The following is a 15,133-nucleotide window of genomic DNA, read 5'->3' as shown; positions in this document are numbered from 1 at the left end:
CTGCTTGACTGGACCCTGGAGAGAGGAACTGGGACATGAAAGCAGCCCTGGAGTTTGACCTGAGGCTGTAGCACAGCACAAGCAGCATGTGAACACATTGAAGCAAGGTTGTCTGAATACCCCAGTGTTACTAGACAGTTTTCTACAAACTAATAAATACGTAATAGTACTACAAATCATGTAATATAAGAAATGGCAGATATTTACTTTTGATCCAATGGTTTTTGTAGGATCGGTTTCTGTGTATTAGTTATCAATATTTGAATAGCACTCATTGGATCCAGTCAAGGCGTAAAAAAAAAAAAAAAACACAGTTGCGAATTCTTCTACACAGTTTGCAGACCTGGATTTGAGCCTGAAATTTTCTTTTGTGTCATCAGTCTGGTTAAAAAGTCAAGCTCTCTCCACAGAGACTTGTCTTGGAGCCTTTGCTGTGCTCAGTCACTACTGTACTGAAATATGAATTGTTACTCATGACCAGGATGTCTCAGAACATTTGGTGACAACAACTCACACTATTTGGTAGAAGTACTTCAAAGCAGGAGGATTTTACCATAATCTCAACTGTATTAAATGTAATTACATTCAATGCTTAATCACAATATTGAATATTTTCTTTACTGTTTCCTGTAAAACTGTCAGGTTAGATCAGGACAGCAAAGATCAAGTAAACAAATCTTCCAACTAGATTACCAAAACATGTGTAATCCATGAATACAGTCTTTATAAAATAGTGACAATAGGATGGATATTGTCAAAACAAGAAGCATTGTTAAGTGTAACTCAAACCATGTAGGGGGAAAAGCAGGTTTGTGAAAATAAAGTGCTCAGATCTGGTGAGATCAGAATTTTATTTTAATGCCCAGATACAAAAAAAGAGTAGAGAAAAACTAACAATGTATATTGTCTTAATCACACCATCCCCTTGTTAGAAGAGGTTACGGCAAGCATCATGCAGCATGTGGTGAAAAGCTGGTCAGAGCTGACAGGAGAATAATGAAAGAAACCCTGACATAGGCTGCAAATGACTTGGCAGTGGGATGAAGTTTACAATCCAGCAGAACAACGACTCCAAAAATAGAGCCAGAGCTGCAACAGAAAGGTTCTGATCAAAGGATATTCCTATAATAGTCAAAGTTCAGACTTAAATCTATTTGAGAGTCTGTGGCAAGACTTGAAAATTGATGTTCACAGATGCTCTCCATCCAGTCTGATTGAATTAAATTTCAGCCTTATGATGTGCAAAGCTTGTCGGAACATACTCTAAAAGACTTGCAGCTCTAACTGTGAATACAAATAGACACACTCCTCGCAAGACGTTATATCTATTTGTAAAAAAAAATAATAATACTTGGAAATCCCCTTTTTTCACATTAACAATATTACAGTGATCTGTGTGGAGTTCATCACATAAAATTTCACTGAAGTCTTAAACTTGTGGTCAAATTGTTACAAAATGTGAAAAATTTTAAAGTATATTAAAAAATTGGGAAATTTATATTTCCATGTACAGCAATATTAAAATTACATGTTGAGATTTTTTTTATGTCATTAAATACAGCTGTCATAATTTATTTACTCATTCTAACTTGTGAGCATTGATATTTGAAAATGTTGAAATGTCATGGCTATGTGAAGTAAAAGATTATCTCGGCTCGAGGATCTAATTTGCTCCCTGCTCCTCTGAAAGAAGGAGGCGCCATTTAAAAGCATCAAATAGTTGCTGTTGTTATTGTTAATAAACTTTTCAGCTTTCACCAACATAAAATTGTTATTCTTTCTCAGTTCAATGTCAGCAGGCTTCTCTGATCTTCAGTCTTCAGACCATATCCCTGGTTTACTGGCACGCTCAGTGTTGTGGTCTGTTTTTATTAGCTCCTCGCACCGCTTGAAACCAAAACTCTGACAGTGTAAAAAGAAAACAGTGAATCTTTATCTGAATCTCCTGCTGTAGTTTAGGCTTTATGTTGTTTTGAACAAAATCAGATATTATGAGATAAGAGGCTAGACAGACTTTGGATCAGCATGCTACCCTAACAACATAAGAATGTTAATTGGGTACATGTAACAAAGTAAAGTAAGGTCCACCTTCGACCCAACAAGCCTACCTTACCACTTTGTTTACATCTGTTTGTTAATTGCAGACAATTATTTGCTTTTCTTTAGGTGACACAAACCAACCATCAAAAGACTTGTCTGACTAACATGCAGCAGATCTTTTTTTTTTTTTTTAGAGGATTTAAAAGGCTAAAAATATAAATTAAATCAAAGGTTCTTTAAGCCTCGGTGGTTATATCACATATCCCACATCTAAAAGCTAGTGCTATAACAACAACACGTCCCCAGCAAACCTTGATTATTTTTATAACACTTCAGTCTCCATTGGTTTGTTTGTGTGGGTGGTAACAATTTTACGTGGGTGGCAAATGGCACAGGATGTAGATTTTGCCTGCAGAACATTGCAGAGTGAACTGAGTAATTAATTTTACCTGCCAGTGGTCAAAGCACCCGTTTTCTTACATTTTAATGATTTCATTACCAACTTCAGGTTAATACATGGACTCTACTCCAGTGTAATGTTGGAGACTGGAATGATCTTTGGCCAGTGAGTCGATCCAGCCATGTAGCTCTGAAACGCATAGAGAAAATGAACTTACTGGAAGACTGAACCCATCCTTTTGCCATTTTCAGGAACTCCAGGATCTGGACAAACGTCACCAGCAAGGCCACTCTGGCTCACTGAAAAAAAGAGAATGTTATCAGGAAATACAACAAGACTTTACAGAACAATTGATTTCAAATATTTAATTAATATGAATACAGGCAACTCTAAACAATACATCAGTTTGGGAAGAATATCAAGACATAACACAATTCTCAGTCTCAGGAAAGAAGAGAGGGAAGTTGAGAACGTGGTAGCAGGAGAAGTAAGAGGAAAAGAAAGGGATAAATAGTTTTAATTCGACAATAAGGATCCAGAATAGTATACATATTGAATATGCAGACTACATTAAATGTTATAACCAAAGGGAAATGATACAGCAATATTATTGAGTTACCTTTTTTTTTTTTCAAATAGGTTGTCCCAATCAGTGCAATTGTTTTGTCCACTTATATTTATGATCCATTTTTATTCTTAGACATACACATAATGGGAAAATATTATTTTACAAGGTACAGAATATAAAAAATTTGAAGCTAAATGGCCTTGTGTAAAAAAGTGATAGCCCCCTAAACCTAATAACTGGTTGTGCCACCCTTAGCAGCAAAAACCGCAATCAAGCATTTGCAATAACTCACACTGAGTCTTTTACAGTAATCCTGGCCCACTGCCCACTCATCTTTGCAGAATTGTTTGAATTCTGTCACGTGGTCAAGCCCCAGCATCTCAATTCAGATCAAGACTTTGACTAGGTCACTGCAAAGCATTCATTCTGTTTTTCTTCAGCCATTCAGAGATGGGTTAGAGCCCCAGTTTGTTTCAGCTTGAGGTCACAAACAGATGGCCAAACATTCCCTTTCATTCCAGGTCCTGAAGTGTTGGCAGCGGGGAGTCAATCACTTTTTCACACAGAGCCATGTAGATTGTTTACCTCCTTAATATTAAGCTCCTGCATTTAAACACATCATTTTGTGTTAACTTGTGTTGCCTTTGACTAATGTGATGTAGTGCTAACCCTTCTAAAACACTGAACATTTAATTTGATAAAACGTCAGAGAGAAGAAACATCTAGTTTGAGTTGTAAATAGTTTCAAGTATAGTTTTGAACATCACTTCAATCCATCCATCCATCTTCTAACAGCCTTGTCCCTAGTGGGGTCGGGAGGGGTGCTGGTGCCTATCTCCAGCGAAGGTTTGGGGCAAGAGGCGGGGTCACCCTGGACAGGTCGCCAGTCTGTCGCATCATCACATCAATGTCTAATGATATTTTGACTTCATTACACATTATTGGTAAATGTCAAGTTATCAGCACTTTTCCTCTACAATTTTCCCTTTTTCTTGCTTTGCATAGTAGCAAACTACCTTAGGGTGATTCACTTTACAATGAACTCAATAAGCATTACAACTAAAGCCTGATTTGAGAATGTTTTCTAAGATCATTCATGAAATAAAAAAGATCTCTTTGCTAGTATATGCTGTAGCATGCTCATACTTTCATAAGTTATTAAGTTATTTAGTGGTTTCAAACTTCAGCTTTCAAAATGTTAATATTGTGCCTTCAGCATCTTGCTTCAAAGTTTTATTAAGCAACATACCGTTAGCATTTTTTTTTTAAATGGGAAGTAACTCTTGTGCAGCTTAAATAATCTAAGGTGACAATGACACAAAGGCTTAATAGAAGCAATGCAAAATTAATTTTATAAAGGCTTTGCATAAAATCGAAATGACAGACTAAACTTTTAAGTTATCTGCAGAGATTTGAGCGTGAGAATGCTTCTCACTTCTTGGTGCAGTGTATCATTTTCTCTTTGAATCATCAATCTGCTTAGAGGAAGTTTTAAAATGGCACAAATGCAAAACACATGATAAATTGTATCTATCTTATATTCAGAATATTGCCTTGGTTTTCGAGCAGCTGGAAGCACCTGCGGCATGCCGAACATGGAATGTGAATGTAAATTAGACCAGACAACTTGACAGAAACCAGTTTAGACCAGTTCTGTCGTAATGGAACTCTCTGGATGAATAATATTGGTTAGAAAGTCACAAAAATTTGAAGGGAAAGGCTTGCTCAAAAGACAGCACATAAGTACAAAGGAGGGAAAAAAACATATCCTGGAGGGCTTTAAATATAACCCGAGGAAAGAGAAACATCTAGCCTTTTTGGGCTTCCCTTTTTCTTTCTACCTGTCCTTTCCTATATCATTTCTCCCATTTCTTTCCTCTTTCTACTTCTGCATTCTCAGTAAGCTCAGCCTGCTTCTTCGTCTCACACACATTAGCTGTAATTTACAAAGGGAAGCCGAAGTTTTGCGCATCCCAGCATAAAAGATGGATGAATGATTTGCTGTGTTTGTGTGACTGCATTTCCTGTGTGTGCTCTGGGCTTTGTGCGTGTATAGACATTGTGTGTGCATGTTTGCGTGAGATATGATGCAAACAGAACAAGCTGTCTTTTTGCTCGACTGTGTTTTTGATGTTCTGTCCAAAAATCATCACACAAACATTCAAATGCACACTTTCTCTTTCAGTATCTCTCAGTTCGCTCATTCCATCTCCCGCCCATGTTCAAATGGCATTCATTGGCATCAAACACAAGGTTTATATTGCAGAAACAAATCCAGCTCATGAAAACAACATGAGATTGTTACAGGAAAAAGATGACAAATATGACTTTTGGGTTGATGTCAAAACTGCTCACGCTGACTTAATCCCATATTTGCACTTAAAAGACTATTCATCATTTAAACACAAGCTTATGATGCACGGCGTCATTTCAATATCATCAAAGTGTCTTCAGCAAACGTTTCATCTCTGAAAGTCAACTTTTTAGGAATTTGTGAAATATTTTTTCTCTGTGGTGACTATCTGCGCTGACCCTGCTTTTTAGAGATTTACCTCATTAAATCACTGACCTCCTGCGATATGTGCAAATTATACAGAATGCAGCTTGGGTATAATATACTGAGGTAAACCTTTGCACCAGTGGTGCGCTGTGCAAGCTCCTCCTTCCTGCTAGTAACTTCACTCATTTTTGAGTCAGCCCAAAGTCACTGACAACAGAAATAGTTCGTTATTGTGGTACCGACAATACCAACCTAATAAAGTTGTAGATGGGTGTATGTATACTGTATGTGTGTATCATGCTTTTAAAGTTTTAAAAAGTAACAAAGAAGAAAATGTATGTTGTTGTCTTTTGCGTTGATGTCTCCTTAAGTTTTAGCGCTGTCAATCAAAATCTCCTGATTTTAATTGCTCATCCTCCCCCTTGATGTGTGCTACGCTGCAGCTAGCATAGCCTGTTACGAATCCTCACTCTAGTTAGCATGGCCACCAATAATGGCAGACAAACGGTTTTCCTGTAACAGTAAGTTGTTTCTCCGCCATTAGCGCATGAGTTGATAGACAGTGCCAAGCCCCGTCTCATGGCTCTGATTGGTTGTTTTTGGTCTGGAGCTGTGAATTTCTTCAGATGGTAACAGCAGCACAAGGAGGAAGTGGAGGAGATCAGTCTTTTCACAGATTATCTGTCTCATACCGTCATGACATGGTGGCAGTTTTCACAAGTAAAAACACTTTCTTTATAGAAGCGACAGACTGCAGCTTTAACCCTAATAAAATAAGCTGAATTTGAAACTGTGAGTAATGGAAGAAGTAAAGAAAGGGGTGTGTTTGTGTGTGTGTGTTTGTGATCAAATAAGGTTTTCAAGGTAAGAGCTTTCCAGGTACTCTTAAGGTGCCCGTTGGATGAAGAGAGCAATGTGTGAAGTATGGCAAGATCATATGCTTTCCTCTGCTGACTACTTCTTGCTGCCTCTTATCCATTTTCCTTCTCTGTTCTTCACCTTCTCGTTGTTCAAAAGGTCAATCTACCTTAGAGATGAAGTATGCAGTCATGTATTTACCACATGCGTTGTGTGTATTTAAGACACAGGATCACTATAATATTCTAATGCCAAAGAGAACTTATCTTGCGAGGCTTTTCTTACAAGGCTCTACCTGGGATGTTGTTTGATCTTGTAATTTTTAATTTGAAGTGGTCATTCATTTAAGTAGACTGTAGAGCGGCACCATGTTGCCTGAGTACCCTGAAGAAGACCCTCATTATAAATCACACTCTCACAGTGATGATTCATTATAGCTCTAGGTCATTGTCTGGAGAGTAAAAATCCTTAATCATAATCTTTCAGCCTCTCTAATTATGAAACATCCACACAATGAGATAACATTCCTGTTAAGGAAGGTAAGAACAAAAGAAGTTGCTTTTAAATTAAATATGTTATATTATCTTACTGTTCAGTCTTTTATTTTAATGCTGCTACATTACATTGCGTTTTAGTGCTGCTTGGGACTCTACCAATTAAAATTTTGAAGGATTTTTTCATAAAAGGCCTTTTTTAAACATATAGCTTTCTTTGTGCTTATATCAAACTGTTCTTTAATGTAAGTAAGAGGCTGTTGGAGACATTCTTTTAGATTATGATTCATAAGCACTCAATTCTCTAGACAGATAAAACTCATTACTATCATCTTGTGTTTCTTTATAATGATTATGTATTGCACAAAGACTATAAAGTTTCCACTGTAGAGTCATTATGTTGCCACTGGGAGAGACGCGCCGCACAAAAAGTGGTGCTCAAAGACCAGTTCAAAATCAGAAGTTGACCTGACTTTAAGCCTTATTGACTTTGCATGGAATATGCTCTGGTAATCTCACCATACCAATATGTTAGCCTTGTTAGCTTTGGGATCCATTCTCAAAGCCACATATTTTTTTATTATTGTACAAAGTTAAATTAAAGCTTAATGATTCCCCAGGTTGCTAAGTTAACTGAGATTATCATCACTTTTTTCAGATCCACATAATGATTGTAGATAAGAAAGCACGATCGTTGTTAGACAAGTGGAGTAAGACTTAAGTTGCTTTAGAGAAGGACATATAAATCTGTAGTAAATCATAGTAAAATCTGGACCAATGTGTGCCCTACATCTCATAGACCTCATGGGTGTATTGACGTTTCATGTAACATGAATATTACCTTGTAAAACACCATAAAATCAGATAATAAAGCATACAAATAATGGTATATTGTGTTTTATGTATTATATTTGTGTACTGTTCTTCACCCAAAAGGTTGAAAATGACATGACAGTTATAAACATGAAAACAAACAATAAGGAAGGGGAAAATGAATAGCAGCAAAGTTAATTTATTCAGGTTACTAAAAAATGTGTCTAAGGCAAGCAAATAGAAGAGAAATTTTCAAAATATAAATGTTGTGTAAACAGCTAAAATGGGGTATTTAGTTTTTAATAAAACAGTGTGTGATTAAATATTTGTTTGCATCAGACTGTCTGAATTTTGAAGTGCTTGTCCTAGACCAGGGGTCTCAAACTGCAGTCCTCAAGGGTCGGTGTCCTGTAACTTTTAGATGCGCCTCTGTTGCAACACCTGAATAGAATAATTAGGTCATTAAGGCTCTGGAGAACTGATCTACACAAGGAGGAGGTAATTAAGCCATTTCATTCCAGTGTTTTGTAGCTGTTTCACATCTAAAAACTGCAGGACAGCGGCCCTCAAGGACTGGAGTTTGAGACCCCTGTCCTAGACATTTGAAGCATTAATGCAAATAATATTAAGCTGTGACTTAAGCTATGCATGTGTCTCATAGTTCATCCACTGAATCAATTTGTGTGTATGTAAAATACGAGTGAACAAAGTAGGCATTTTGGTTTTGCACTAAGAGAATACTTTTATCTGCATTTGTCTACTTAAAGTAAACCTCTAGCATTACTGTCTTTTCTTTTGTTATAAGTGCATTTGTTGCTTATTAAAATGTAATCAAAGGCTACATGAAAACTTCATGTAGTTTTCATGTCTGGTTTTGGTAGCTGGCATGGAGCTACTGAAAAGCAGGAATTTTAACAGTTCAGTTTATTTTCTGATTGAGAAAAACGTAATACTTCTTGCTCTAGCACAAATAATAAAAAAATATAAAATGGCTCCTAATTCTTATCTCAAAGAAGGTCAACTTCTCTGAAAAATAGATGAAATCTCAGGCTCTGCCACATGAAAGATGAATGCACCTTGTGTTCTTTTCTGCACACTGTGTGTGTGTGCATGTTGCCAGGTCTGTTTCGAATTAAGTTTTTAAGAGTATCCAATATCACACATAATACTCGTGATAATAGAGTACTTACAGACAGCATTTTTGTGACTGGAGTCTTTACTGGGCATCATCTTTACCCCTCTGGACTTCAACTCTATGGCTTTCTTCACTGCAGAGACAAGAAGAAAAGGGGGTTATATGGTTAATTATAAATCATACTCCATTAAACTTTAATTGCTGTACGTCTTTTCCTACACCACTTTTCTTTACCCCCAGGGTGCCATTTGTTACATTTCACCAATGTGTAATAATCCCGTTTTATGATCAATGTCATATCTAGCATGCAGTTTATTCTTTGGTGGTAAAATGTGAAAAGTATAATATCAAAATCAATTAAAAAACAAGGAAAAGTCAGGAGAAAAAGTAGGAAAGGAGCGTCATTAAAATTTATTCCGTCTACTTTATCTTAAGTGGCACCGCTGCAGAGGATAACGGAAAAAATCTGTGTAGCAACCACACTACATTCCACTGAGATACAGGCTTGGCATGAAAACACATCTCACTCCCTCTTCCTCTCTCTTCCTTGCTCTCACTCTCGCTCTTTGTTTTGTACACACACACACACGCCGACATAAAGAAAGCACCAATGGCAAGAGCAACAGACCAATGACTAAGAAAAAGAGATAGATAGATAGAGAGAGAGAGAGAGCATACAGAGAACAAGCCTAGAAAGGACATCAGTTAGCCTGAAAGACAGACAGGATTTGGTTCATCTGGTTGCATGCGATAGGTGTAACCAATTAAACCTGAACAGGAACATGCACTTTTGAATGCTAATGCCAAACAATAATGCTATTATATAACAATAAAAAGGCTAGCAAGGCTGATTTAGGACATCCAGACTTCATTTAATGTTCTCAACACAGAGGAATTAATTTAACCAGAATATGCCACGCTTTATTATTTTTTTCAAATGTTAAAGTTAGCATGCAATAATGTCAAAACCACAACAGATAGCCCCAATCTGTATTTCCTTTCTATTTTATTTATTTATTTAATTTGCATTTTTGTCGCACTTCAGTGCTTCAGAACATCAAACAAATTTAAATATTAGTAAAAACAAAATACAGCTTTTAATTATGGTGTTTATTCTTAAGAGTAGAAAAATCCAAGCATACTATCTAAACCAAGGAGCTGTCTGTTTTAACAAATATGTACAAAACTGTTTTTTAAATAAAAGTTACATACTGCAGCTGTAAAAGATATTCCTTTATATATACTTTGAATAATACTATAGTCAAATAATATCAGAGAAGTTTTTAATAGTGTGTAATTAAAAATAAATTCATGTTTATTTAAACTGACCTTAAAAATGGTCACTTGTGTTTTTATGGTAACAAAAAGGTTACTACAGCACATCTGAAAGAAAACCTGCCACATGTGTGAAGGATGTAATGCAACAGATTGGTAAATCTTCTGCTGTTAAAGTTTAAGACTTGCTAATGGCATTTGGATTAAGCACATAGTAGAATTAAATGAAATTCATAATACAGCATACCGTCAATATACTGTACATTTTCTAACTAATTATTTGTAGTTCTTAATACTAAAATGTTTTTGTTTTTTTAAAGGTTACATTTTTGTACTTGTCATGAGTCGCGGGAGTGGTGGTGGAGGCAGACGCTGAGACCCAGGTAGGAGTGAGATGAGATGATGTTTTAACGATGAAGAATAATCCAGAAATAAAAAACACAAAGTCCAGGCAGCACAGAGGAGCGGAGGCAAAAGCTATCTACAAGAACATGCAACATGAAACTGGACAAACACGACGAGGAACAAAGAACACAGGTGGGGTTAAATACACAGAGGGTAATCAAGGAGACAAGAAACACCTGAGAACAATCAAGGGGAGACAGGACAACACGAAGACTCAGAGACCCAGAAACTCAAAACAAACACAGAGAAGGAACAGATCCTGACAGTACTCCTGTCCTTGCACACCAAGAAGTTCAAAAATCGACATCAGAAAAATGAAAAAAGTTTAATATACCTTGATACTGAGCACTAAATCCTTTTCTTCTATGATTGCTGTCCGAGGTGAAATGTATCCGAAGCCAGTTTTTATTCGATATCACTGGTGAGGGAAGAGTTGTACCTGTCATCCTGGAAGAATACAAATAGAATAATATAGAATTAAAAACAAAGCAAAATCCCTTGTGGTCAACAGATGCAAAGTTAAAATTAATTTAATTAATATCTGGAATTAAACAGAATTTTGTGAAAGACTAATTTTTCAGAATACAGAATAATATGAGAAAAAGGAAAACAAAACCCTAAAAAACAAGACATAAGCGTTTCCACAGAATCCACTTCTTGGTCACAAAAGCACAGTCCTTATATTCTGAAATGTATAGAGAATATGTCATTGTTGTGCAGCTTGGTTCATCCATTTTCTATAATGGTGAATTATCATGCAAAAGCTTAGACAGAAGAATAAACCCTCCTTAAAGGTAGGGGTGGAAGCTAAGAGGTCTTAGTTTGAATGAAAGACCATTTTCAAATATTTCAACTCTTGGTACAAAGGAAAGCACACAGAGTGCAGGAAAATGGTTGGAGGAAAGAACTGCCATGTAATTACAGATTGCAGCATTATAGATCTAGGAAGTATCGACTACTGCTGTGAAAAATGTTCTCAATTTGTATGCTTCACAAACAGCAGGAGACACAGCAATCAGGATGCAGAACAGAAAAGGGAATTCTGTCACATGAAAGTCCTTTACTGTCAACATATCCACCAATGTATCAAAAGTGCATACACCCCTGTTAGATAGTTCAAGTTTATGGGAGGTGAAAAACTGAAACCTGATAAATCAGTACTAATCGTTTTCTGCTTTCATTTAGAAATATTTTGTCCACATTCAAACTTCAAAATGAAAAAAAAAAACAAAAAACAAAAAAAGAAAGAAAATAATAAAAGTACCAAGCTACAATAGCCCAGTAGCACAATTATTCACATCTTTACTTTGTTTTATTAACATTTTAATTTAGTTTAATCTTTCTGGGTACACACTTAGCATCAACCACAGTGATTCTGATTAACCTGAAAAACATCTATTTGGCTTTCCTCACAGGCTTATACTGACATTCGCTCATTTACATTATTTATGTGCTCAGGGAGGCTGCCAAGAAGCCAAAGAACAAAGCAATGGTTGCACTCTATGTGTGTTGACAATCTCCTGATTTCTTTGGATGTTTTGACTTGGATGCAATCATGAACAGCTCCAAATACCAATCAGTTTTTACCCAACATGTCTGGTTATCTGACAGAAAGCTGAAGATGATGAGGGATTTCATTTTTCAGCTCTACAGTGATTTCAAGCATACATCCAGTTCAGCAAAAAAAAGAGCTTTATCAGAAGAAGATCAACATTTTTGGAATGGCCTAGCCTGGGTCCGGAAAAAATCTGATGGGAAACTATGGGGTCAGCTATTTACAATAGCTTCAACAACATTTGGAAAGTCGAATGGGTAAATATGGCCAAGTCAAGATGTGGTATAGTCATAGAATCCTGCCAAAAAAGAATTGTGTTTCTGAATAAAATGTGCTTTAGCAAAAGGTATGAAAATTTCAGCAACCAGGTTAATGCAGAATTTGAAACATTTGTTCAAAGAAGTTAAAATTATTTGTTGAAGTGTGCCTCCATGTCATTCTAATATCCAGTTGTTACTTTTGGAGAAATTGAATTAAAAAAATAATAAATAAACAAGAAAGGAGAAAAATGAAGAATATGTTTTGTGTGTAGTCACACTTTTCAGTGGCTCTCTATTATTTATGAAATCTTTTTGAGAGAAAACACAAAATCTGGAACAGTTTATTTTTAGAGTTTCTGGTCAATTTATATATGGAAAGCACAATGTGCTTTATGGTTGCATCAATAAAAATAGGTTATTTTTTATAGGCTATAAAAAACAACCTACAACAATGGGAATCACTGACGAAAAAGTGTTCTCCTTAATTTCAGATTCTGGAAAATGTGTCACTCTTGTTTTCAAGAGAGTAAACTCTATTTCACATGTCACATTTGTCTGTGGTTCCATTAATAAATATTCACTAAAAGATCAAGCAAATTTGGCAAAAGTATATAAATATTCATGAAGTAGTAGCACGTCTACTTCCCTTTTCTGTTCCACAGCAATGTCATGGCTATATCAGAAGAGGGAGGTGAGTTGAATTCTAATAAAATGTCTGCCAAAACTTTATTTCATAAGTGCTGAAATATTTACTTATTTAACTTTGGAAGAAGACATAAATAACCAGCAGCTATTTTTCTTCATAGTAAAGCAGCTCAAACTGTTCCATATGAAGCATATCTACAGGAAGTTGGAGCAGATGCAAGACATAAGACAGAAAACTAACAATAATTGTAACCATAATATATTTCACTAATAACTTTACACTCAGGCTTCTGTGTTCAAAGGGCCGTTTATGATCCTTTTAAAGATTTTTGACACAATAACAAAGTGTGTGTTTTTACTAGTCTTCTAATGTTGCTAAACTGGTTCATCGAGTTACAAAGAGACTTTTTCCAAATTCATCCAAAGTCTTAAACCTCACTCCAGGAAGTAAATGTCTTCTCATGCACTTGATATATATCAGATAAATTATATAATTTTACTATTATCTCCTTTACAATATATTTTTATTATTATTATTATGTATTACCAAAGGAAAAGAGCAAATTCAAAAGTTCTGTAAATGAGATAAAAGGAGGGAAATAAGTAGATAAAGAAAATGGTCCCTTAAAACAAAATTGGTTTTAATGCAACTAGAACAAAAAAAATGATAAGCGGGTAGCCTTCAGTACGCACATGTATTACATCAGCTTTAGCCCTCTGCACATTTTGTTACTAAAGGCAACCTTAGCAATAGTAAAAAAAAAATTAAAGAAGAGGGGAAAATGGTGCATTAAGGGAAGAAGAGACATGATGTAAGAGAAAAAAAAAGTTCTACCGACCGCCCTAAAGTAACAAAAGCAACTACAGTTACGCTTTAATGTGCTGCAAGTATAACGAGTGGATAGGAAAAAGAGAGTAAGTAGGGAAAACCACAAAAGAGGAAAACTTAAAGATCAAAACAGGAGAGGTGGTAAAATGGCGAAAAGATGAACCATGAGCAAATCTAAAACACTGTTACCAGGTTTTGTCACTGTGACAATATTTATGTATACATAAATATACATATATACAAAAAGTATATTTTTTGTATAGTCTCTAAACATCCAAAGCTGGAAAAGACATACCCTCCACAAAACTTGTAGCAAATGACAGTTGAATAAAGCATTTACTAGAGTCACAAATCCTATTTGTGAAAAATGTTTAATATATATACTTTTTTCTTTATTTGTATTTAAGCACTTGATGTTGAAAAATCACTTTAAATCATACATTGAAAATTGGTTGTTTTAAAGTCATGAAATGGAAATAAATTCAAGTACAACACTTTTTGCAAGGTAGTGTATATCCTTGTTCTGTGCTAAACTGCATAAGCAAAATCCTTGCACAGTTAAGGAGTGACACTTTTATGTGTCACAAGAAGCCCATAGATTTCTTTCATGGGCTAGTTTATCCGTAAGTGCACTTATTTAGTTAAAAAAAGACCTTGAAAATGGCCTTTGTTTTTCCTTCTGACACGTTTATTTGCCAGACATGGTCCAATCTGTTCGTCATAAAGAAACAAGGAGGCTTCCATGTCCTTTTTCTTTGTTGTGAGTAAGACAGCTTTGCACCCCTCACTATTCAGACAAATCACAAAATAATTGAACACGTGGAATCTATATGCTGTCATTATGTATGTCTACATTTTCTTCATATAAAAGTTAATTTGCTGTTCTTTTTAGAAATCAACTGAATTCAGTAATGTATAAAATAGTAGAGGAAAAAAAATATACTAAAAATACTCTCAAAAATGTTTTCCTCAAAGATAAGAGTGCAACAATTTCAACATGCACATTAAATTAAATTTTAGCTTTACCTTCATGATTTTAGGAAAACTGATACTGGTGCATTAGCTGTACATATGTATTGCTCAAACCAGTTATATCCTGGTGCACTTGTTACTTTTTGATCCTGATTATGTGATATCTTTCTCATAATTACTATGTTGGGCATCCAAACTAATGAGGGAGTAATTTAGATGCTACTGTAGAGAAAAATGGAGTTGTGGAAAGGGCAAGGAGAAAATGAAGAGAATTGATTATGACATGTTGATGGATGATGTAGCTTTGCTAAATGAAATAGATAAAGTCATTATGTGAAAAGATCAGCAAGATGTTGAAGCGATTTATAGGGACAAACAAAAACT

At 35.5% G+C, this 15,133-nt stretch overlaps 1 protein-coding gene across 4 annotated transcripts in view; it reads right to left on the bottom strand.

Annotated features, from left to right (window-relative positions):
• Positions 1–15,133, bottom strand: part of LOC116718451 (CUB and sushi domain-containing protein 1) — a 431,730-nt gene that overhangs the window by 186,034 nt on the left and 230,563 nt on the right. For all 4 annotated transcript variants that reach the window (XM_032560407.1, XM_032560409.1, XM_032560410.1 and 1 more), the window contains exons 6-8: positions 10,823–10,935; positions 8,864–8,941; positions 2,658–2,739 (exon numbers count right to left, since the gene is read on the bottom strand). In XM_032560407.1, the coding sequence (XP_032416298.1) occupies positions 2,658–2,739; positions 8,864–8,941; positions 10,823–10,935 (273 nt within the window). The remainder of the gene's footprint in view (positions 1–2,657; positions 2,740–8,863; positions 8,942–10,822; positions 10,936–15,133) is intronic.

The sequence above is a fragment of the Xiphophorus hellerii genome, chromosome 4 (genome assembly GCF_003331165.1).
Source record: "Xiphophorus hellerii strain 12219 chromosome 4, Xiphophorus_hellerii-4.1, whole genome shotgun sequence".
Lineage (NCBI taxonomy): Eukaryota > Metazoa > Chordata > Actinopteri > Cyprinodontiformes > Poeciliidae > Xiphophorus > Xiphophorus hellerii.
The sequence above is the reverse complement of the archived record's forward strand: the minus strand, read 5'-3'. Positions and strand labels throughout refer to the sequence as shown.